This window comes from Myxine glutinosa, chromosome 10 (assembly GCF_964187855.1).
Source record: "Myxine glutinosa chromosome 10, kmMyxGlut1.1, whole genome shotgun sequence".
Classification (NCBI taxonomy): Eukaryota; Metazoa; Chordata; class Myxini; order Myxiniformes; family Myxinidae; genus Myxine; species Myxine glutinosa.
In genome coordinates this window covers 56,851,941-56,876,074 of record NC_136270.1, presented here as the reverse complement: position 1 = coordinate 56,876,074, position 24,134 = coordinate 56,851,941, and the positions used below count along the sequence as shown (strand labels likewise).

The 24,134-nt window shown below is 43.0% G+C and overlaps 1 protein-coding gene across 7 annotated transcripts in view; it reads right to left on the bottom strand.

Moving 5' to 3' along the window:
* RBM33 (RNA binding motif protein 33) overlaps positions 1-24,134 on the bottom strand; it is a 306,232-nt gene that overhangs the window by 5,231 nt on the left and 276,867 nt on the right. For all 7 annotated transcript variants that reach the window (XM_078785696.1, XM_078785698.1, XM_078785697.1 and 4 more), the window contains 4 exons: positions 12,507-13,415; positions 12,168-12,284; positions 11,866-12,051; positions 10,472-10,560 (listed from right to left, as the gene is read on the bottom strand). In XM_078785696.1, the coding sequence (XP_078641822.1) occupies positions 10,472-10,560; positions 11,866-12,051; positions 12,168-12,284; positions 12,507-13,415 (1,301 nt within the window). The remainder of the gene's footprint in view (positions 1-10,471; positions 10,561-11,865; positions 12,052-12,167; positions 12,285-12,506; positions 13,416-24,134) is intronic.

Here is a 24,134-nt window from a genome sequence, read left to right as displayed (position 1 = left end):
TCGGGTCATTATCTTGCTGTAGGATGAACCCCTGACCAACTAGGCGTATACAAGAGGGTATTGCATGGCGCTGCAAAATGCTGTGGTAGCCCTTTTGGTTAAGGGTGCCAGTCACTCTGTGCAAGTCGCCGACTCTGGATCCAGCAAAAGAGCCCCAGACCATCACGCTTCCTCCTCCATGTTTGACAGTTGGTGTCACACACTGAGGAACCATCCTTTCGCCTACTCGGTGGCGTACAGAAACCCTGCGTGATGAACCAAAGATTTCAAATTTTGATTCATCGGTCCATAAGACCTTCTTCCAGTCTTCAGTCGTCCACTGGCGGTGCTTCATGGCCTAGGCAAGCCTCTTTTTCTTATTTTGCCATCTTAGCAATGGCTTTGTTACTGCCACTCGACCTGTCAAACCTGCAGCTCAAAGTCTTCTCTTCACAGTTGAAACTGAGACTTGCTTACTTTGACCAGTGTTAAGCTGTGCTTGAAGCTGTTGTCCTGTGAGCCGCCTATCACGCAAGCTGTTGACTCTCAGAAACTTGTCTTCTGATTCTGTTGTGGCTTTGGGTCTGCCAGACCTCTTCCTGTCAGAGTCTCCTCCAGTTTCCAAGTGCCTTTTGATGGTGTAGGAAACTGTACTCACTTATACCTTGGCTTTCTTTGCGATTTCTCTAAAGGAAAGACCTACACGTTTAAGGGTTATAATGGTCTGTCTGTCTTCCTTTATTAATTGCCTTTTTCTCGCCATTATGATCGCAATATACTACTTCCTGCAGTGCAATATTGTCCAAATAATGCTTCAGAGGGTGTAATAACAGTCTGTTCCAATACTGCTTTTATACAGACAGGGGGGTTGTAATAAAGTAATCAGCAGAGGTTGGGATACCTGTAGGAATTGTTTGCATCACCTTTCAAGGCTTAATTTACTTACATTGCTGCAGAACAGCTGTAAGTTGTTCACCCATTACTTGTTCCCTGAAGAAGGCCTTTTTTTTTACAATATAACTGTGCAATTTACATTATTTTCCCGTTTTTGCTAACCTAAACTTTTTTTTTAAACCTCGAGCAGTTTCCTGCTTACCTTTGTACCATTTCAGGTTATTCACTGGACTTGAATTGCTTAACTTTCAATAAAAACTTGAAAAATTGAGGTGTTCAAAAACTTTTGACCGGTAGTGTACCTCTGAGGCTCCATAGGCCTCTGATGTCCATTTTAAGATATTTTATAGACATTTTTAAAGACATTTTTTCAGACATTATCATAAAAAGTTAACTTTTGAAGAAACAAAGGTACATTTTGAAACACTTTGAAAACATTTTTGAAACAAAGGTACAAACAAAGGTACTCATGCAACGAAAACAAGGTAATGCGTGTTTCACTTGGAGCAATCGCGGCAGCGGTTTTTATACACCACCCAAAGAAGATGCGTTTTCATAATGTAGAGGAAATAAAATCGTGAAGTCCTTAATAAAAAAAACAAGACCGGAAATCTAACAGCGGCGTAGCCGGGATTGTAAAATATAAACCACAAACACATATGATTAGCTTTTTTAACAGTCGCTAATGATTTAATAACATGAAACAAGGAAATTTGGAGGAATCTCGACATCCCTGAGGTAAGTTTTACTTACAGAACTGAGCGAAGATCTACTGTAATCTATATACCCCACAACGGTTGGGTATATAGCATGACCCTGCTGTTAAAGTGGTGTTTTTTGCTAGCGGCCTTTTGAAACCCACGAAATAAGGTTTTGTTTTGAAAACCACCAATGAAACCCACTTTTCCTGCTGTTTAACATGAAACTGAAAGGGAGGAAGACTGGAGTATGCTCATTTACCAAGCAGCTAGCTAGCGCTTGCCAAGCCAGCCGTTCCTTAACGGTTTTGAATGGAGTGCTTGCTCAAATGCTTAAACCACTTGGCGATCTCTGCACAAGAAACTTGGTAAATGAACACACCCAATGGTCTTGAGACCTGGCCATAGACCGACTGTAATCTATATACCCCAAAGAGGAATGACCCTTTCTGCCACTCCCGTAGTGAGAGGTGTACCAGTAAATTAAAATATCGGTCGGTGGTGTCAGCCGTCATAATCACATCATAGACGTAATGATGTAGCGTGATGGCCAGACACAAAACTGCTGCTACTTTAATGTATAAAAGATGATATATTTTAACCTCTGGTAACTTTGCAGTCCCAACAAAGGGATTAGTGTTATGATTACATTTACTATAATATTGTCACATTTGTAGGGGGTAGACAATGTTTACCTTAGAACCAGGTAGAGTGTATAGATTAGCATGCTCCGAATGTCGTGAAGAAGAAGAACCACCATGTAATAAGTAGGGAATTTGTTTAGCCCAGATGTCGTGTAAGATATATCTTCGTCCCCATTACGAGGAGTGGGGTATGTTAATTAGCTCAGGGATTATGGATAATTTATCCCTTGTATGTCGTTACCTTTGTAATTTATTTCCTATGTTCCTTTTGGCACTGCACCATTGACATTAGCCAGATTCGCGCATTTAAACACCCTAATTAAAAAGCTAACCGGAAGTCATGCATCGAGCCCTACCGCTGACAACCAAGACTTGGGAGGCGCACAGGACGGGTGGGACGAGGGCCACGCTCAGAAGGACCGTGATTGGGGGGCGTTTGATTGACAGAAAGGACGGGTAAGATGGAACTCGCTGATAGGGTCGGGATGGAGACGTGTTGAGACGACGTCAGAGCCCCCGAGGAACAAAAGACTGTGTTCCCGACATTTTGTCCTTCTTTTTCTCTTACGCGTGTGGAGTTCAGAACACTCTGACCGGCATTTTCCCGCTCTGGTGCCTTGTCGTTCTGGAGACGATAGCGAGGGGTCATTGTTGCCTCTATTGCCCTTTCTGATTTGGACGAAGTCACGAGCGACCGTGTTGGGACATCTTACTGGTGGTTGTGAGGAGGAAGAGCTGCGGTTTTCTGAGTGAGAATAACGAGCGCTGCTTGCTCGCTACAGCATGACAAGGCCAGCAGTGAACGAACGTGCGGTGAGGCCTAGCAGCGCGCGAGCGAGCGCATTTCCCGCCTGAACACCAGAACCGCGTCTGAACTGCGTGCTCGTGTGTGGGGCCTGGACGATCCTGGCGAGATTTCGGACACCATCAAAGTTAAGTGCACACAGACGCATATTATTTTCCAGTTATTGTATCCTTTGTCTGTTTTCAAGTCTGTCGGTGGGGACGTCCCAATTTAGAAATCTTAATTTTATTTGGCAGTGTTTTATTTTGTACCGGCAATTTCTTTAATAAAACCGGTATTTTTTGAACAGTTTAATTCTGTTTTTGTTTGTGTTAATTTATTGCAGGGTTTGGAGACTGCCGGTGGGATCGAAAAGGTAAGCCCCGATTTTCCCCTCCACTTGCTCCCCCATGCGTATTCTCCGCTATATGTTTGAACTGAACGCCTCGGAGTAACAGCTTGTTTGGTCATCCGTGCTTCCCTACGGTGTTCACCACACAAGGTAGTCATGCGACAATATTAGCGTTACATTATCTTTATTATGAAAATTATATTACCATTAAAAAAACCGAGTCTAATTCCTTACTTCCGCGTTATTTGTACAGTACACCGCTTATCATTGATTCAAGAACCATACACCGCTTCAATCTAGAAACTTTGCAATAATGACAAAGGAATTGCAGTGTTACGATTATATTTACTATATTATTAGTATTAACGCGAATATTGTCCCCCGTCGCACCGCGGAGCGAATGGGGGACTATGGTTTACCCTCCGTCCGTGTGTGCGTCCGTGCGTGCTTCCGTCCGTCCGTGCGTGCGTACATGCACTGCAATATCTTTACAAAAGTAAGTGAAGGACCGAATTCTAATTTGGTTTGTGGGTGCAACTAGGCATATGGAAGAACCTTATTGAAAATTAGGTCGCCATGTCAAAATCCAAGATGGCCGCCACCATATATGTCTGAACCTTGTGAGCGGAATATCTTGAAAAATAAACCAACTACTCACTTCTAATCGGGTGCGCGACTGTATATAGGCATAAGGAAGAACGCTATTGAAAATTGGGTCACCACGTCAAAATCCAAGATGGCCGCCACCATATATGTCTGAACCATGTGAGCGGAATATCTTGAAAAATAAACGAACTACTAACTTATAATCTGGTGTGTGGGTGTGTCTCCAACCCACTCGCAAATATTATCGACTCTTCGATGTTTTCTGCGTCTTCCACTTTGTCAACTCACATCACTTCACCGACGGGGGACCTAGGCGTAACGCTTGTTATTATTACTAGGGCATGCCCGTACTATATATATATCTAAAATTATATCCCCCCCCTCTATTTACATGAAATGGTTTGGTCCATTCGCAAAGCCAAAGCGAACGGCTTGCGAGTACGGTGACAATCCCCCCCCTCTATTTACATGAAATGGTTTGGTCCAAAGCGAACGGCTTGCGAGTACGGTGACAATCCCCCCCCCTCTATTTACATGAAATGGTTTGGTCCAAAGCGAACGGCTTGCGAGTACGGTGACAATCCCCCCCCCCCCCCCCCCCCTCTATTTACATGAAATGGTTTGGTCCAAAGCGAACGGCTTGCGGAGTTTGGTAAAGAAATCGCCATAGCTCGGTAACTACTTGTCCGATTAATATGAAACCTTGAAAAGGCACATCCTCGGGTCCCCAGCAATATACCTGGCAAGTTTCAAGTATATCGGACCCGTGGTTGTCGAGAAACAGCGGTCACAGACAAACATACACACATACACACATACATACACACATACACACATACACACAGAGATTAATGGAATTATAGATAGATTATCACGAAAACAACACTACTGTATAAGGAAACCTGGGCTAATTTATCCAAAGCGGCCTGAAGATGAGGTATGAAGGCATGAAGCCTAAGGCCGATACGTACTGTGTCATTAGAAGATCCGTAACGTCTATGCTTTCGATATTTGATGATCATTTTAACAATCGGTTTCTTGCGTTTCACACTGAATGAAAAAAATAAAGGTAGAGCATGGCGATTGTGATATATGGGAGGTTCGACGATATGTTCGGCCTGAACGAAATTGGAATCAAAATGCCGGAGTGTGGAGTCAGCCCTTATATGCCGTAATGACATCAGATGTAATCACATCACGCTGTCATGTAACCAGATCCTCAGCTCTGATTGGTATACGTTTGAGGGGACATACATACGGACGTAGATATGGATACATACATACATATATACGGACGGACAAACACTGTTCTAGACAGCTTTGCCCTATGGGTTACGCCGTAAAAACATTTAGTTTTCACACGAGTTTTCAAGGCTGAATCGTGTGCAAGTACAGGATTAATAAACAACCTGTATTTCACATGTGGATGGACATGTAATTCGCATATCATTATCTAAACAAATAAATAAACACAGAGGGGGAAATTGCTGCAAGATCTTTTTCGTTCTTATTTTAGAAGTTAAGTGCACGTATACTTTAAATAAGTTTATTTGAAATCTTTAATTTTAAAAATGTCAATGTGTATGCTGTAACAAAAAGAGAAATTTTGGTTTATGCCGGACAGAAAGGTAACATAATGCCCTTATACACCGCCCATTAGACTTTTTCCCAGGGACTTTTCCATTTCAGCTGAATGCTTCATCAGTGGTCACAATAAAATGTTTCATTCTTTAGACGTAGTCACAATAAAATGTTTCATTATTTACACACGTAGTCACAATAAAATGTTTCATTCTTTAGACGTAGTCACAATAAAATGTTTCATTCTTTAGACGTAGTCACAATAAAATGTTTCATTCTTTAGACACGTAGTCACAATAAAATGTTTCATTCTTTAGACGTAGACACAATAAAATGTTTCATTCTTTAGACGTAGTCACAATAAAATGTTTAATTCTTCAGACACGTAGTCACAATAAAATGTTGCAATTCTTTGGTACTCTGCATGTGGAGTGAGGGGCATAGCTTTGTTTACATGTCACCACTTACTCCTGGTAACTTACACGTCACGGTTGTAACTGTCATTTCCAAAATGAATAAAAGAATGAGGGACGAGAACGAGACCGCCAATGAAGGTCATGATCCTCTTTCCCTCTCCCCTGCGTGTAATCCTCTCCACTCTCCCCTGTGTGTGATCCTCTCCCCTGTGTGATCCTCTCCCCCTCTCCCATGTGTATGATCCTGTCCCCCTCTCCCATGTGTATGATCCTCTCCCCCTTTCCGCTGTGTGTGATCCTCTCCCCCTCTCCCATGTGTATGATCCTCTCCCCCTCTCCCCTGTTTATAATCCTCTCCCCCTCTCCGCTGTGTGTAATCCTCTCCCTCTCTCCCATGTGTATGATCCTCTCCCCCTCTTCCCTGTGTGTGATCCTCTCCCACTCTCCCCTGTGCGTGATCCTCTCCCCCTCTCCCCTGTGTGTGATCCTCCCCCCTGTGTGTGATCCTCTCCCCTGTGTGTGATCCACTCCCGCTCTCCACTGTGTGTGATCCACTCCCGCTCTCCACTGTGTGTGATCCTCTCCCCTGTGTGTGATCCTCTCCCCTGTGTGTGATCCTCTCCCCTGTGTGTGATCCTCTCCCCTGTGTGTGATCCTCTCCCCTTTGAGTGACCCTCCCCCCTGTGTGTGATCCTCTCCCCTGTGTGTGATCCTCTCCCCTGTGTGTGATCCTCTCCCCTGTGTGTGATCCTCTCCCCTGTGTGTGTGATCCTCTCCCCTGTGTGTGTGATCCTCTCCCCTGTGTGTGTGATCCTATCCCCTGTGTGTGTGATCCTCTCCCCTGTGTGTGATCCTCCCCCCTGTGTGTGATCCTCTCCCCTTTGTGTGATCCTCTCCCCTGTGTGTGATCCTCCCCCCTGTGTGTGATCCTCTCCCCTGTGTGTGATCCTCTCCCCTGTGTGTGATCCACTCCCGCTCTGCACTGTGTATGATCCACTCCCGCTCTCCACTGTGTGTGATCCTCTCCCCTGTGTGTGATCCTCTCCCCTGTGTGTGATCCTCTCCCCTGTGTGTGATCCTCTCCCCTTTGAGTGACCCTCCCCCCTGTGTGTTATCCTCTCCCCTGTGTGTGATCCTCTCCCCTGTGTGTGATCCTCTCCCCTGTGTGTGATCCTCTCCCCTGTGTGTGTGATCCTCTCCCCTGTGTGTGTGATCCTCTCCCCTGTGTGTGTGATCCTATCCCCTGTGTGTGTGATCCTCTCCCCTGTGTGTGATCCTCTCCCCTGTGTGTGATCCTCTCCCCTGTGTGTGATCCTCTCCCCTGTGTGTGATCCTCTCCCCTGTGTGTGATCCTCTCCCCTGTGTGTGTGATCCTCTCCCATGTGTGTGTGATCCTCTCCCCTGTGTGTGATCCTCTCCCCTGTGTGTGATCCTCTCCCCTGTGTGTGATCCTCTCCCCTGTGTGTGACCGTCTCCCCTGTGTGTGACCGTCTCCCCTGTGTGTGACCCTCCCCCCTGTGTGTGATCCTCTCCCCCTCACCCCTGTGTGTGACCCTCTCCCCTGTGTGTGGTCCACTCCCTTGTGTGTGATCCTCTCCCCTATGTGTGTCCATCTCCCCTGTGTGTGACCCTCCCCCCTGTGTGTGATCCTCTCCTCTGTGTGTGATCCTCTCCTCCTCTCCCCTGTGTGTGACCCTCCCCCCTGTGTGTGACCCTTTCCCCTGTGTGTGATCCTCTCCCCCTCTTCCCCATGTGTGATTCTCTCCCCCTCTCCCCTGTGTGTGATTGTCTCCCCTGTGTGTGACCCTCCGCCCTGTGTGTGATCCTCTCCCGTGTGTGATCCTCTCCCGTGTGTGATCCTCTCCCCTGTGTGATCCTCTCCCCTGTGTGTGATCCCCTCCCCTTTGTGTGATCCTGTCCCCCTCTCATCTGTGTATGATCCTCTCCCCTGTGAGTGATCCTCTCTCCTGTGTGTGATCCTCTCCCCTGTGTGTGACCGTCTCCCCTGTGTGTGACCGTCTCCCCTGTGTGTGACCGTCTCCCCTGTGTGTGACCGTCTCCTCTGTGTGTGACCATCTCCCCTGTGTGTGACCCTCCCCCTGTGTGTGATCATCTCCCCTGTGTGTGATCCTCTCCCCTGTGTGTGATCCTCTCCCCCTCTTCCCTGTGTGTGATCCTCTCCCCTGTGTGTGATCCTGTTCGTTGTGTGTGATCCTCTCCCCTGTGTTTGATCCTCTCCCCTGTGTGTGCTCCTCTCCCCTGTGTGTGACCGTCTCCCCTGTGTGTGACCGTCTCCCCTGTGTGTGACCGTCTCCCTGTGTGTGAGACCGTCTCCCCTGTGTGTGACCATCTCCCCTGTGTGTGACCCTCCCCCTGTGCGTGATCATCCCCACTGTGTGTGATCATCCCCCCTGTGTGTGATCCTCTCCCCTGTGTGTGATCCTCTCCCCTGTGTGTGATCCTCTCCCCTGTGTGTGATCCTCTCCCCTGTGTGTGATCCTCTCCCCTGTGTGTGATCCTCTCCCCTGTGTGTGATCCTCTCCCCTGTGTGTGATCCTCTCCCCTGTGTGTGATCCTCTCCCCTGTGTGTGATCCTCTCCCCTGTGTGTGATCCTCTCCACTGTATGTGATCCACTCCCCCTCTCCCATGTGTGTGACCCACCCCCCTGTGTGTGACCCTTTCCTCTGTGTGTGATCCTCTCCCCCTCTTCCCTGTGTGTGATCCTCTCCCCCTCTCCCCTGTGTGTGATCCTCTCCCCTGTGTGTGATCCTCTCCCCCGTGTGTGATCCTCTCCCCTGTGTGTGATCCTCTCCCCTGTGTGTGATCCTCTCCACTGTATGTGATCCACTCCCCCTCTCCCATGTGTGTGACCCTCCCCCCTGTGTGTGACCCTTTCCTCTGTGTGTGATCCTCTCCCCCTCTTCCCTGTGTGTGATCCTCTCCCCCTCTCCCCTGTGTGATCCTCTCCCCTGTGTGTGATCCTCTCTCTTGTGTGTGATCCTCTCCCCTGTGTGTGATCCTCTCCCCTGTGTGTGATCCTGTCCCTTGTGTGTGATCCTCTCCCCTGTGTGTGATCCTCTACCCTGCGTGTGATCCTCCCCCCTGTGTGTGATTCTCTCCCTTGAGTGTGATCCTCTCCCCTGTGTGTGATCCTCTCCCCTGTGTGTGATCCTCTTCCCTGTGTGTGATCCTCTCCCCTGTGCAGTGTGTGTGATGTGGGAGGGGTGGGGGCAGGGAGAGGGAAGATTTGAGGTATTGAAGTCACATTTTACATTTGTTGTAATTACACATTACCAACTGTATTTCCCATGTGCATGCACATGCATTCACATGTTATCAGAAGTAAATAAATTGTGAAGATTATATCATTTCTGGGTCTGATGAATTGGCAGCAACCATTTTGGAAAACTGAATGTGCAGCACCTAACTCCAGATGTCCAATGTCATTCAAGTCTATGCCCATGGATTTCCCACGGGTGCCCCATTAGTCTCTATTATAAGACAGGAGTGTCCGTCCATCCCCAAACTACTCCCTCAGTTTTTGGGCTAACCCCACCAAACCTTCTGTGGAACGTTTTGGGGTCCCAGCGGATGTTGTAAGGTAGGTAGGAGGTTTCAAAAGTTCCTCAATAAAATCATGATTTTGAAATTTACTCGATAACGAGCTACTCCCGAATCCGAAAGTGAACACATGACGACAATGATCTGGTTTGATAATATCTCAATACAATCGTGATTTAACACAGTATTTTGTTATAGTATTAATGTATGTTTGGAATGATGCTGTTTGGAATGAAAATAGAGATATTGAGTTTTAATATGAATGAGGAAATGACGTGCGCGTTTCTACTTTCTAACCGTGACATTTGCGGATTCGCCATATGCAGATTCACCATTGACTGGGGATAGACTATAGAACTATTCAGAAGGGATACGTTTTTTGTCCGAGTCATTCACGAACCTGCTGTCAATGCCTGACGTTCGACTCAAGGTAGAGCAGAGAATAGTTGAAAGGTGTAACAGGAATTTTGAATTTATTGGTTCCATGGTTTAGCATTCACCGTTTCCACATTGTATGTTTGCTTTTGGCTTCCCACCCGCGCATAGCACGGGTACCTCGCTAGTCTCTATTATACACGGACTGAGAACTGCTTTGATACAGTATAAGGATCATTGTAAGACCTTCCTCTGACAGAAGTGGCTGCTCAAACCTTCTCCAGATTCACATTCACCACGGACAAACTGGGAATGCCAATCATAGCTGACAGTTATGGAGGATAGTGTGGACATTTAAAACAGACAGTTTCGAATGACAGCTGTTTCAGAGATTGCTTTTACCCAGCGTGCATTTCACAATTCCATGCTCTCCCTGATTATAAGACTTGCTAAGTATAAGATAATCAGATTGCAACCCAAACAAACTAACAGGTCATTTTTAACAAAGCAAGTACTCAACCATAGGCATAAATTCAAGAATCCAGCCATGTATCTGCCTTGATATAAGCCCTACAGTTACCTGTGGTACTTTTGTTGAAACAAGGCTGCATGAGCAGGATTGTAAAATGTGGCGATGGCTTTCCCCTGTTGATAACTGATCTCCAGGTTCTGTGTGTGACAGAAAAAACAAAACCACACACGAATAAATTAAATAAAGTCACAAGAGTGATGGTGATTCTACAGAAACCATTAGGACTCTGCATTAGGTGTGAGTGCACCCAAACCTTCTGCATAAAGTGTGAGTGCACCCAAACCTTCTGCATGAAGTGTAAGTGCACCCAAACCTTCTGCATAAAGTGTGAGTGCACCCAAACCTTCTGCATAAAGTGTGAGTGCACCCAAACCTTCGGCATAAAGTGTGAGTGCACCCAAACCTTCTGCATCAAGTATGAGTGCACCCAAACCTTCTGCATAAAGTATGAGTGCACCAAAACCTTCTGCATAAAGTGAGTGCACCCAAATCTTCTGCATAAAGTGTGAGTGCACATACACATTCTGCATAAAGTGTGAGTGCACCCAAACCTTCTGCATAAAGTATGAGTGCACCCAAACCTTCTGCATAAAGTACGAGTGCACCAAAACCTTCTGCATAAAGTCAGTGCACCCAAATATTCTGCATAAAGTGTGAGTGCACACACACCTTCTGCATAAAGTGTGAGTGCACCCAAACCTTCTGTATAAAGTGAGTGCACAAAAGCCTTCTGCATTAGGGGTGAGTGCACCCAAACCTTCTGCATAAAGTGTGAGTGCACCCAAACCTTCTGCATGAAGTGTGAGTGCACCAAAACCTTCTGCATAAAGTGTGAGTGCACCCAAACCTTTTGCATAAAGTGTGAGTGCACCAAAACCTTCTGCATAAAGTATGAGTGCACCCAAACCTTCTGCATAAAGTGTGAGTGTACCCAAACCTTCTGCATAAAGTGTGAGTGCACCCAAACCTTCTGCATAAGGTGTGAGTGCACCCAAACCTTCTGCATAAAGTGTAAGTGCACCAAAACCTTCTGCATAAAGTGTGAGTGCACCCAAACCTTCTGCATAAGGTGTGAGTGCACCCAAACCTTCTGCATAAAGTGTAAGTGCACCCAAACCTTCTGCATAAAGTGTGAGTGTACCCAAACCTTCTGCATAAAGTGTGAGTGCACCCAAACCTTCTGCATAAGGTGTGAGTGCACCCAAACCTTCTGCATAAAGTGTGAGTGAACCCAAACCTTCTGCATAAAGTGTCAGTGCACCCAAACCTTCTGCTTAAAGTATGAGTGCACCAAAACCTTCTGCATAAAGTGAGTGCACCCAAACTTTCTGCATAAAGTGTAAGTGCACCCAAACCTGCATAAAGTGTGACTGCACCCAAGCCTTCTGCATAAAGTGTGAGTGCACCCAAACCTTCTGCATAAAGTGTGAATGGACCCAAACCTGTATGGGTCCCACAGAAGTGAGAATGTTTTGAAGCTGCAGTTTAGTAGTCTTTGATGACAAGCATTCGATGGCGACGCGGGATGGTTTGCACTGGACCACGCGCAAGTTCTGCGATTGCTGAACTGCTCGTCCATGCACCCCTAAACCGGACGCCCCTGCTCGGCCTCGTCCTGTCAACACCATCTGTGATGTCATATTTGGGGAGGCCGCAATTAGTACCAAAGGTTTCGGCCAAAAAAACACCAACTCAGAATCACTTGACCTTAGTAATGCATGAGCAAGGGGGAGACAATCCTCACCCGATTATTTTGAGGCTTTGTGGCCAAATTTTGGATGGCGACGTTTCCGGTAAGACAGGCTGTCAGCCTCTGGAATGGCTGCTCTGCAACCCCAATCGCTACGACATTGGCGGCGTCCTGCCAGGAGAAATATGAAGTTAGATATTAAAGGAAGACACTCCCAAGAAATTTCACAATTATGAGTGGAATGTTGCAAGGGAAGTTAAATGCCACACAAGTCAAGCAAGTGATGATTTGTGAGAAAAAAAACGATGTAAAGTAGACCACCAATAAGTGACACATGACCACGACTTGAAATTGAGAAAGGGAAAGAAAAAAAGGAGAAAAAAAGGTTTTTACCACATCCGGGGCTTGGTTCACAATACGAACTTTGTTTAAAACACGTTGTCCCCAATCTACTTCACTGCTGCCGATCCTCGCAAGGACAGTTCGCTTATTCCCAGCAATCGTTCCTCGGCCACCAGCCCCTCTACCCATTGGAATTTCAGGAAGCTGCTGGACGAGGAGGCACGGTATCTGTGAGCGCACTGCAACTCTTGGAATGACATCTCCCATTCCGGTCAGACCTTCAGTTCTTGGCAGGTTTTGGATCACATGAGATGATGGGAAAACTTTTCGTGGTGACGGCAAGACACCAGGACGTACAACCTGCCCAGAGAAACGGAGTTGTCTGGATTCCTTAAAAGCCGCACCAGCAGGTCCAGATACACCAGGGTTACCTGACAAACGACCAATGGCTTGGGTGTAATCCTGAGGCGGAATGACGCCAGGGTGCTGTAATGGCTGCTTCAGCCCTAGATTCTGCAGTTCTTGTTGTGAAGCAAGCAGTGGGGGATTCGTCAGGTTTATTCGCTGTTGTTTTCCATAGTATGGTGGTGTTCCTTGTTTGTGCAGTCCAATACGTTGCTGTATATTCTTTGGAGGCAGGTTCACCCTCGGTTGCTGCAAAGTCTGCACTGTCTGGACTTGCTGCACACTTTGCTGTTGTGGTCGGTTAAGCTTTTGCTTGGTTTGCGGTTGTACGGTACACGGTTGAGAGTTCTTCTCTGCTTGTTGGTTTTGCACATGATGTTGCACTTCTTGTTGCAACTGCTGTTGGGGTTGCTGCTGTGACAGGCGCTGCAGTAACTCTCGCTTGCGCTGTCCAGCTTGTTCCTGCCGCCGCAGCTCTTTCTGCCTAATTAACTCCTCGCGTAGTCGTTTTTGCTCCTCAATCTTCATTTGGTACAAGCGCATCGCTTCGTCTTCCTGCAGACACGCACACACGGTATGTGGAGCAGCTTGCGATTCACAAATTCCAAGGCAGAAATGTGGGAAAGCCATGGGAAACTTTAAGCTGAAAGTTTTTTTTATAGTGGGATGATCCTCTCGCAAAAATTCTCACAAACTTTCCAAAAACCAAGTTGTAAAACAAACAAAACAACCGTGGAGGTCTGTTTGACACTCCCATCAGAATGCATGGCTCCTGCTGCTGGGATCCAAGGTTCCAAAAGCACATGGTGTATTCATTTTTTCGATTCGACACTGTTCGTGTTTTTCATAAAAATTACAATGTGGTTTCCTCACATCTTTCTTCAGCACATGATTTCAGCACATTTTTCAGCTTCAGCTTCAGCACATTTTTAAGCTTCAGCATGGACCTTACATTGATGTTTAAAAATAAACACCCACGACGTGCATGCAATGGTAGAGAGACCCTTTTTGAATAACAAGGACAACAGATTGAACCTTCCATGTTGTTGAAGATAGTTTAACAAATAAATAATAGCAAGAGGGAGAATTGCTTTGCCATACTTGTCCCCTACTGGTCCCAATGAATGTTCTTGGTCCAAGCACTCAGCAAATGTGAGCCATATACAGTAGGCCAAATTATTTTAGGTATGCAACGCCAAAGAATAAGTTACAGTTTCTGCAACTTATCATAATAAAGCCATGTACCACGTTTCAGTTCAATATGTTAAAGGGTAAGGGGGAAAAGTCTGGAAAAGCGCATACGGGACAGATGGACACTGGACAGCAAACCTAGAGAACCCTCCAGTGAAACAGGTAGGGAACTAATAATATGAGTTCCCTTTCAAGGAACTTCAACGCAGGAGGAGGCCAATAGGCCGATCAAGGCCTACACAATGCTTGCACGTTTGTCAGTGCTCGATCCTTTTTAAGCCTGAGCATCAAGCAAGGAAGCAGCACATACCATTTTGGTCATCGATATGACTCGGCCGTGATTTTAACCGCCCACCTCCCGGACCCAGAGCGGGCGCTCTAACCATTTGACCACCGAGTCTGATTTTAAATGAGAGAATTTAAAACAAAAGTGATTTTTGGAACTTTCCAGAACTTCAGGATGAGTTTTTAATTCATACATTCCTGTCATTCACAAACATGTCACACTTTGCAAACCCTACATCGGAGCGGCTATCAAAACGCTTGAGGGATGAGATACAATAACGATATCCCAAGTTTCTATTTTTCCCAAAGAATGTCGCTCCTCTTCAGTGCACTTGCTCCATAAACTGTCGATGCCCATAACATAAAGGTATTCCGACTGCCCCTTCGGGCCTGTCACGGTTGCTTCAGTTACTTCGCCATCACTTGACCACATCTCCCAACACGTACACTGCTCAATGACATTGGGCCTAAAGCGACATAACTGGGTGGGTGTCTCGGCTCTAAATTTCAATTATAAACTTATTACCGAGTGCATATTGACGTCAGAAGACTATATTGAACAAATGTGCATATTATTCTGGTTATAATGTCATCACATCACGGGATAACATTTCATCCTCATAAAGCAGTTTTATTTACCTCTTGCCAAGCCACGTGGGACTGACGATGAAAGTATTGCGAGTAATTTGTTTATCGTTCCAACCACACAGTGGCAGCATCGAGTTGCATTTTAAAGCCGATGCATGTGGTTGCTGAGATGCTGCCTTAGATTCATCTCAAATGAGTATTGTACTTCTACACAACCTTAAGTGTAACCGGTCAAACCGATTCCAAACAGAGAGTAAGAGGCATCACCGAGGAAGACAAATGACAGTCAGCGTAGCATGAAATCCCTCGTCCTTTGATGCGTTTGGCAATCCATCTAACCAGGACAATTTAATTACTTAAAAGAATCAGGATTTCCACAATTCAACTAATGTTTTTAAAAGTCACTTGAACAACGAGATATTCACACCATGTCATGTCATGGCTGCCCTTTCGTAGCCATTAACATGATACCTTATCTATATAAGGTGGACACCCTCTTTCAAAATTTTCACCTTTTGTTACCTTATAACCTGCAATTAAAATGCATTAAATCAGACTTTTTCCACCTTTATTTACACATCGTAACCCACAACTTCCAAGTGAAAAACAAATTCTACAAATTTCAGAAAATTAATTAAAAATACAAAACAGGAATATCTTGCTTGGATAAGTGTCCACCCCCCTGAGTTAATACCTGCTGGAAGCACCTTTGACCGCAATTACAGGTGTGAGTCTGTTGGGATAGGTCTCGACGAACTTTGCACACCATGAATGGGCAATATTTGCCAATTCTTCTGTACAAAACTGTTCAAGCTCAGTGAAGTTGCGCAGGGAGCGTTGATAGACAGGAACCTTCAAATCAGATTTTCGATTGGATGTACCTAGGCCGGGGTTCTTACTGGGCGACTCAAGGACATATATCATTTTGTTCCTTAGCTACTCCAGTGCAGCTTTGGCTGTGTGCTTCGGGTCGTTCTCATGCTGAAAGGTGAACGACAGCTACCGGCCTAGCTTCAACCTCTCTTTCTCGCAAACAAACATCATACACTTTTCATCACACACGTTTCTTCTATTTTATTTAAGTCCTGGGCTTGATGAGGGCTACATAGTCCGTGCCTGGAGCCTTCAACATAAAAAAAAAACATCTTCACAGAAAGGATGGTGTTATTTGGGTGATGTGCTGTGTTGGGTTTGGGCCAAAATGTAACGTTTTGCATTTAGGCCAAAAAGTTCCATCTTGGTTTTGTCAGACCACAAAACTTTTTGCCATATGGCTTCAGAATCTCCGGAGTGGCTTTTTCGCAAACCTCAACAGGACTCGTGGTGGGCTTTTTTGAGTAATGGCTTCTTTCTTGGCACCCTACGATACAGGCCAGAGTTGTGGAGTGCTTGGGATATTGTTGTCACATGCACACAGTGACCAGTCTTTGCCATAAAGGTCTGTAGCTCTTTCAAAGTTGCCATTGGCCGCTTGGTGGCCTCTCCGATCAGTCTCCTCTTGCTTGGTCATCCAGTTTGGAGGGACGGCCTGATCTAGGCAAGGTCTTGGTGGTACCATACACCTTCCACTTCTTAATGATTGTCTTGACTGTGCCCCAAGGGATATTCAAGGCCTTATAAATATTTCTATACCCATTCCCTGACCTGTGCCTTTCCACAACCTTATATTATCCCAGAGGTCTTTTGAAAGCTCCTTGGTGCTCAAGGTTGAGTCTTTGCTGTGAAATGCACGACCCAGCAGAGGGAACCTGCAGGAACAGCTGATTTTATTCTGAAATAATCAGAATCACCACAATTTAACACAGGTGGAGGCCAATTAACTTGATGTATGATTTTGAAGGTGATTGGTTACACCTGAGCTAATTTACAATTGCTAATATAAGGGAGGTGGACACTTATCCAACGAAGATATTCTAGTTTTGTATTTTTAATTAATTTTCTGAAATTTCTACAATTTGTTTTTCACTTGGAATTTGTGGGTTACAATGTGTAAATAAAGGTGGAAAAAGTCGGTTTAATGCATTTTAATTATAAGCTAGAAGGTAACAAAAGGTGAAAAATTTGAAATCGGGTGTAGACTTTCTATGGGCACTGCATCATGTGAGCAAACTGAGAATGTGAATTTGTTTGTAGTGCAGAAGCTGATGACAAAATAACAACCACACTTGGTTATACACAATCAGAGTAACTTCCTGTAAACAGATAACCAAGAAGATTGGAGCACTTGGTACGTACAGTTGAGGCGGGAACTTGTAATTTGTCCGTGATGTTGGCGCTAACTCGTCTGCTCTTCACAAATGACTGGCAGACAGATTCTCCAGGTTAACGTCCTTCCGATGGACGGTGCACATAATGATGACTCACACACCCGACATGCAAAACATCACGGTGACCGTTTCCAGCTAGGTTGAGGTTCAAAACCGGTGGAAACAGCTCAGAGGAGAGTAGGCACACCTCGAGGCCGAGGCTATCCTGCCAGCCACGAAGGGATCATACAATTACTATAACGACAAGCGTTACGCCTAGGTCCCCCGTCGGTGAAGTGATGCGAGTTGACAAAGTGGAAGACGCAAGGCGGACATCTTGGATTTTGACGTGGCGACCCAATTTTCAATAGCGTTCTCCCTTATGCGTAGATACACCCACACACCAGATTAGAAGTTAGTAGTTCGTTTATTTTTCAAGATATTTCGCTCACAAGGTTCAGACATATATATGGTGGCGGCCATCTTGGATTTTGACGTGGCGACCCCATTTTCAATAGCGTTCTTCCTTATGCCTAGATACACCCACACACCAGATTAGCAGTTGGTACTTCGCTTATTTTTCAAGATATTCCACTCACAAGGTTCAGACATACATGGCAGCGGCCATCTTGGATTTTGACGTGGCGACCCAATTTTCAATGGCGTTCTTCCTTATGCGAAGATACACCCACACACCAGATGAGACGTTAGTAGTTCGTTTATTTTTCAAGATATTTCGCTCACAAGGTTCAGACATATATATATAGTGGTGGCCATCTTGGACTTTGACGTGGTGACCCAATTTTCAATAGTGTTCTTCCTTATGCCTACATACACCCACGCACCAGATTAGAAGTTGGTACTTCGCTTATTTATCAAGATATTCCGCTCACAAGGTTCAGACATACATGGCGTCAGACATACATGGCGGCGGCCATCTTGAATTTTGACGTGGGTTGCACCCACACACCAAATTCGAATGCGGTCCTTCACTTACGCACGCACACACGTAGGGACGCACGCCCGCACACACGGACGGACCGACAGACGGACACACGGACGGAGGGGAAAACCATAGCCCCCCCTTTCGCTCCGCGGTGTGACGGGGGACAAAAATACCCCAAATATGAAAGAAAATAAAAACAAGTACAGATACATTCAAACTACACCGCACAAGCCTGAGCGATTATGCCAGCCATTGAGTAGAAGGGCTGTAGCGGGTTCCAGAACAATGGGTTGGTAAATAAGGAACAAGTAGGGATCCAAAATTCTGGAGCTAACCAGCCCCCCCCCCCCCCCTCCCCAAAGAGCCTCCATGATACTAGTTAGAAAAATCTGAAAAATGCAAAATGGAGCGATCCCATGGACCATCGAGTAGAAAGGCTGTACTGAGTTTCAGAGCAATCAGTCAGTAAATAAGGGACGAGTAGGGATCCAAAGTTTCAGGGGGTAACAACCCCTCCCACCATCCTCCTAGCCCCTCCCTCTCCCCTACTCCCCCCTCCCCCCCCCCCCCCACCCTTCCACAATGGGAGCCCCCATGATTTGAAAATGACAAAATAGACGCTTGAGCGATTGTGTGGTCCATGAAGTAGAAGGGTTGTATTGGGTTTCAGAGAAATCGGTTGGTAAATAAGGGAGGAGTAGGGGTGTGACTTTTGGGGGTTAAACCCCCCGGGAGTTCCCATGATCCGAAATCGAAAAATGGAAGCCCGAGTGATTTAATGGGCTACTCTCTTGTATTCATGTGTCAAGTTTCAGAACAATCAGCCGGGTGATAAGGGAGGGGTAACAAAAATCGCAAAAGGTTAACGGACGCACATAATAACCTATTTTGTAAGTTAATCTCTTCGAGAATCGAGATGAGATGAACTGAAACTTACCTCATCATTTTAACTAAGCCACCTCAGTTTGCAGCTAACCCCTCAGGGATTACAGGGTCTCGAGGACGTTGCTCGTTGCTAAGATCGGACAAGATAATATAATTCAACTCAAAAGTAACGCCTTCACCGAGTCCCCCATGTCATGGTATTCTGCGGTATCAGATTCAAGTCTCAGAAATAATCATGAAAACATACATGTTTGTTTGCTTCAACACCTCCTGTTTGCATTTGTCACCTTAGTAAACATGTGTGTAGCACTTCACCTCTACTCACATGCAACCCCCTCAACCAATGCATGGCACATACATGTTTCTAAGCACTTGTTTCCCTTATCTTACTGCATCGATCAATGTCATTGTGCAGACAAGCAGCAACCTTTGAAACAGGTTGTTTTCATCCCTTGTCGTCCTGGAAACCCGCATGACAGCATGATATATTGTATGAATCTGAAGAACTCGATCGGCCTCCACTTTACTCTGAAATATGCTTTTGAAGAGATGTATACACACATAGATAAAGGTATTTGCCTTCATGCTCATGACTCCAAGAAACCCTAAACAACACCTGTGTGTTCATATGTGCTGGGATAGCAGATAATAGGATTGGTCTCCATAACGGATCCACGCTTCAGCATCCCAAAGATTCTCGTGCAGACGGCATCAAGGGCACCATGTCACACCCCAGAGAGGCAACATTTCCGACAGGCCCCATAAATATCCATTAGTAGCACACGGTTTCACCTGGGCTCCCTACATGCCACGTCCGTCCGGAGACACTTTGTCTTGCTGTCAATGTTCACGACCGATGGTTTCAATAGAGTACTTCACGGGAAACCTACGACCGACCGGCTCCGGCATCACACGTGGAAGTGTTCCCATTGAGGAAATCTGGCAACGCATCGGCACCGGCTCAGCACAGGACGTTTGCACTATTATTAAAAACCGAGTAGTATTTCCCCAAAAAAATCTGGTCACAGTGAAATTAAACTGCCCTCACCATCATGCTGGTCTTCGTTTCAAAAACGACCTCGTCAAAACGTGTTACCTTATCAAGGTAATCCATCATCTTCGAAGATTGTCATCCTTTTATCAAGACAATGCATCTTCATTCAGCCAGTTAGGTGTTCCCATCTAAAGCAATGGACGCCATCCTGGAATCCCAGGTTCAGCTCACACCGACTATTCATGTATTGGTCCACAGGCTTTTTTTAAAATACAAGATCGAGGCTCGTGTAGGAGCTAACATCAAAGATCACACTTACTATTCATCATAGGATCATAAGATCACAAGATCATAACATAACAAGATCAAGACAAGATGAACATAACAAGATGATGCATAACAACATAACATAACAAGATCATAACATAACAAGATCAAGATAACATCAACATAACAAGATGATGCATAACAACATAACATAACAAGATCATTACATAACAAGATCAAGATAACAAGATCAAGACAAGATGAACATAACAAGATGATGCATAACAACATAACATAACAAGATCATAACATAACAAGATCAAGATAACATCAACATAACAGGATCAAGCTAACATCAACATAACAAGATGATGCATAACAACATAACATAACAAGATCATAACATAACAAGATCAAGATAACATCAACATAACAAGATGATGCATAACAACATAACATAACAAGATCATAACATAAGATCAAGACAAGATCAACATAACAAGATGATGCATAACAACATAACATAACAAGATCATAACATAACAAGATCAAGATAACAAGATCAAGACAAGATGAACATAACAACATAACATAACAAGATCAAGATAACAAGATCAAGACAAGATGAACATAACAACATAACATAACAAGATCATAACACAACAAGATCAAGATAACATCAACATAACAGGATCAAGCTAACATCAACATAACAAGATGATGCATAACAACATAACATAACAATATCATAACATAACAAGATGATGCATAACAACATAACATAACAATATCATAACATAACAAGATCAAGATAACAAGATCAAGACAAGATGAACATAACAAGATGATGCATAACAACATAACATAACAAGATCATAACATAAGATCAAGACAAGATCAACATAACAAGATGATGCATAACAACATAACATAACAAGATCATAACATAAGATCAAGACAAGATCAACATAACAAGATGATGCATAACAACATAAGATAACAAGATCATAACATAACAAGATCAAGATAACAAGATCAAGACAAGATGAACATAACAACATAACATAACAAGATCATAACATAACAAGATCAAGATAACAAGATCAAGACAAGATGAACATAACAACATAACATAACAAGATGATGCATAACAACATAACATAACAAGATCATAACACAACAAGATCAAGATAACATCAACATAACAGGATCAAGCTAACAACAACATAACAAGATGATGCATAACAACATAACATAACAATATCATAACATAACAAGATGATGCATAACAACATAACATAACAATATCATAACATAACAAGATCAAGCTAACATCAACATAACAAGATGATGCATAACAACATAACATAACAACATCATAACATAACAAGATCAAGCTAACATCAACATAACAAGATGATGCATAACAACATAACATAACAATATCATAACATAACAAGATCAAGATAAGATGAACATTACAAGATGATGCATAACAACATAACATCATAAGATCAAGACAAGATCAACATAACAAGATGATGCATAACAACATAACATAACAAGATCATAACATAACAAGATCAAGCTAACATCAACATAACAAGATGATGCATAACAACATAACATAACAAGATCATAACATAAGATCAAGACAAGATCAACATAACAAGATGATGCATAACAACATAACATAACAAGATCATAACATAAGATCAAGACAAGATCAACATAACAAGATGATGCATAACAACATAACATAACAAGATCAAGATAACAAGATCAAGACAAGATGATGCATAACAACATAACATAACAAGATCATAACATAACAAGATCATAACATAACAAGATGATGCATAACAACATAACATAACAAGATCATAACATAACAACATCAAGACAAGATGAACATAACAAGATGATACATAACAACATAACATAACAAGATCATAACATAACAAGATCAAGATAAGATGAACATAAAAAGATGATGCATAACAACATAACATAACAAGATCATAACATAACAAGATGAACACAAGATGAACATAACAAGATGATGCATAACAACATAACATAACAAGATCATAACATAACAAGATCATAACATAACAAGATCATAACATAACAAGATGATACATAACAACATAACATAACAATATCATAACATAACAAGATCAACACAAGATCAACATAACAAGATGATGCATAACAACATAACATAACAAGATCATAACATAACAAGATCATAACATAACAAGATCATAACATAACAAGATGATGCAAAACAACATAACATAACAAGATCATAACATAACAAGATCAACACAAGATGAACATAACAACATAACATAACAAGATGATGCATAACAACATAACATAACAAGATCATAACATAACAATATCAAGATAACAAGATCAAGACAAGATGAACATAACAACATAACATAACAAGATGATGCATAACAACATAACATAACAAGATCAAGATAACAAGATCAAGACAAGATGAACATAACAACATAACATAACAAGATGATGCATAACAACATAACAAGATCAAGATAACATCAACATAACAAGATGATGCATAACAACATAACATAACATAACAAGATGATGCATAACAACATAACAAGATCATAACATAACAAGAAGATGCATAACAACATAACATAACAAGATCATAACATAACAAGATCAAGATAAGATGAACATTACAAGATGATGCATAACAACATAACATCATAAGATCAAGACAAGATCAACATAACAAGATGATGCATAACAACATAACATAACAAGATCATAACATAACAAGATCAAGATAAGATGAACATAACAAGATGATGCATAACAACATAACATAACAAGATCAAGATAACAAGATCAAGACAAGATGAACATAACAACATAACATAAGATGATGCATAACAACATAACACAACAAGATCATAACATAACAAGATCAAGATAACAAGATCCAAGACAAGATGAACATAACAACATAACATAAGATGATGCATAACAACATAACATAACAAGATCAAGATAAGATGAACATAACAAGATGATGCATAACAACATAACATAACAAGATCATAACATAACAAGATCAAGACAAGATGAACATAACAAGATGATGCATAACAACATAACATAACAAGATCATAACATAACAAGATCATAACATAACAAGATGATGCATAACAACATAACATAACAAGATCATAACATAAGATCAAGACAAGATCAACATTTACAAGATGATGCATAACAACATAACATAACAAGATGATGCATAACAACATAACATAACAAGATCATAACATAACAAGATCAAGATAACAAGATCAAGACAAGATGAACATAACAACAGAACATAACAGGATGATGCATAACAACATAAAATAACATAACAAGATGAAGCATAACAACATAACATAACATAAGATCATAACATAACAAGATGATGCATAACAACATAACAAGATCAAGATAACATCAACATAACAAGATGATGCATAACAACATAATATAACATAACAATATGATGCATAACAACATAACATAACATAACAAGATCATAACATAACAAGATGATGCATAACAACATAACATAACAAGATCATAACATAACAACGTCAACATCAACATAACAACAACATCAAGATAAGATGAACATAACAAGATGATGCATAACAACATAACATAACAAGATCATAACATAAGATCAAGACAAGATCAACATAACAAGATGATGCATAACAACATAACATAACAAGATCATAACATAACAAGATCAAGATAACAAGATCAAGACAAGATGAACATAACAAGATGATGCATAACAACATAACATAACAAGA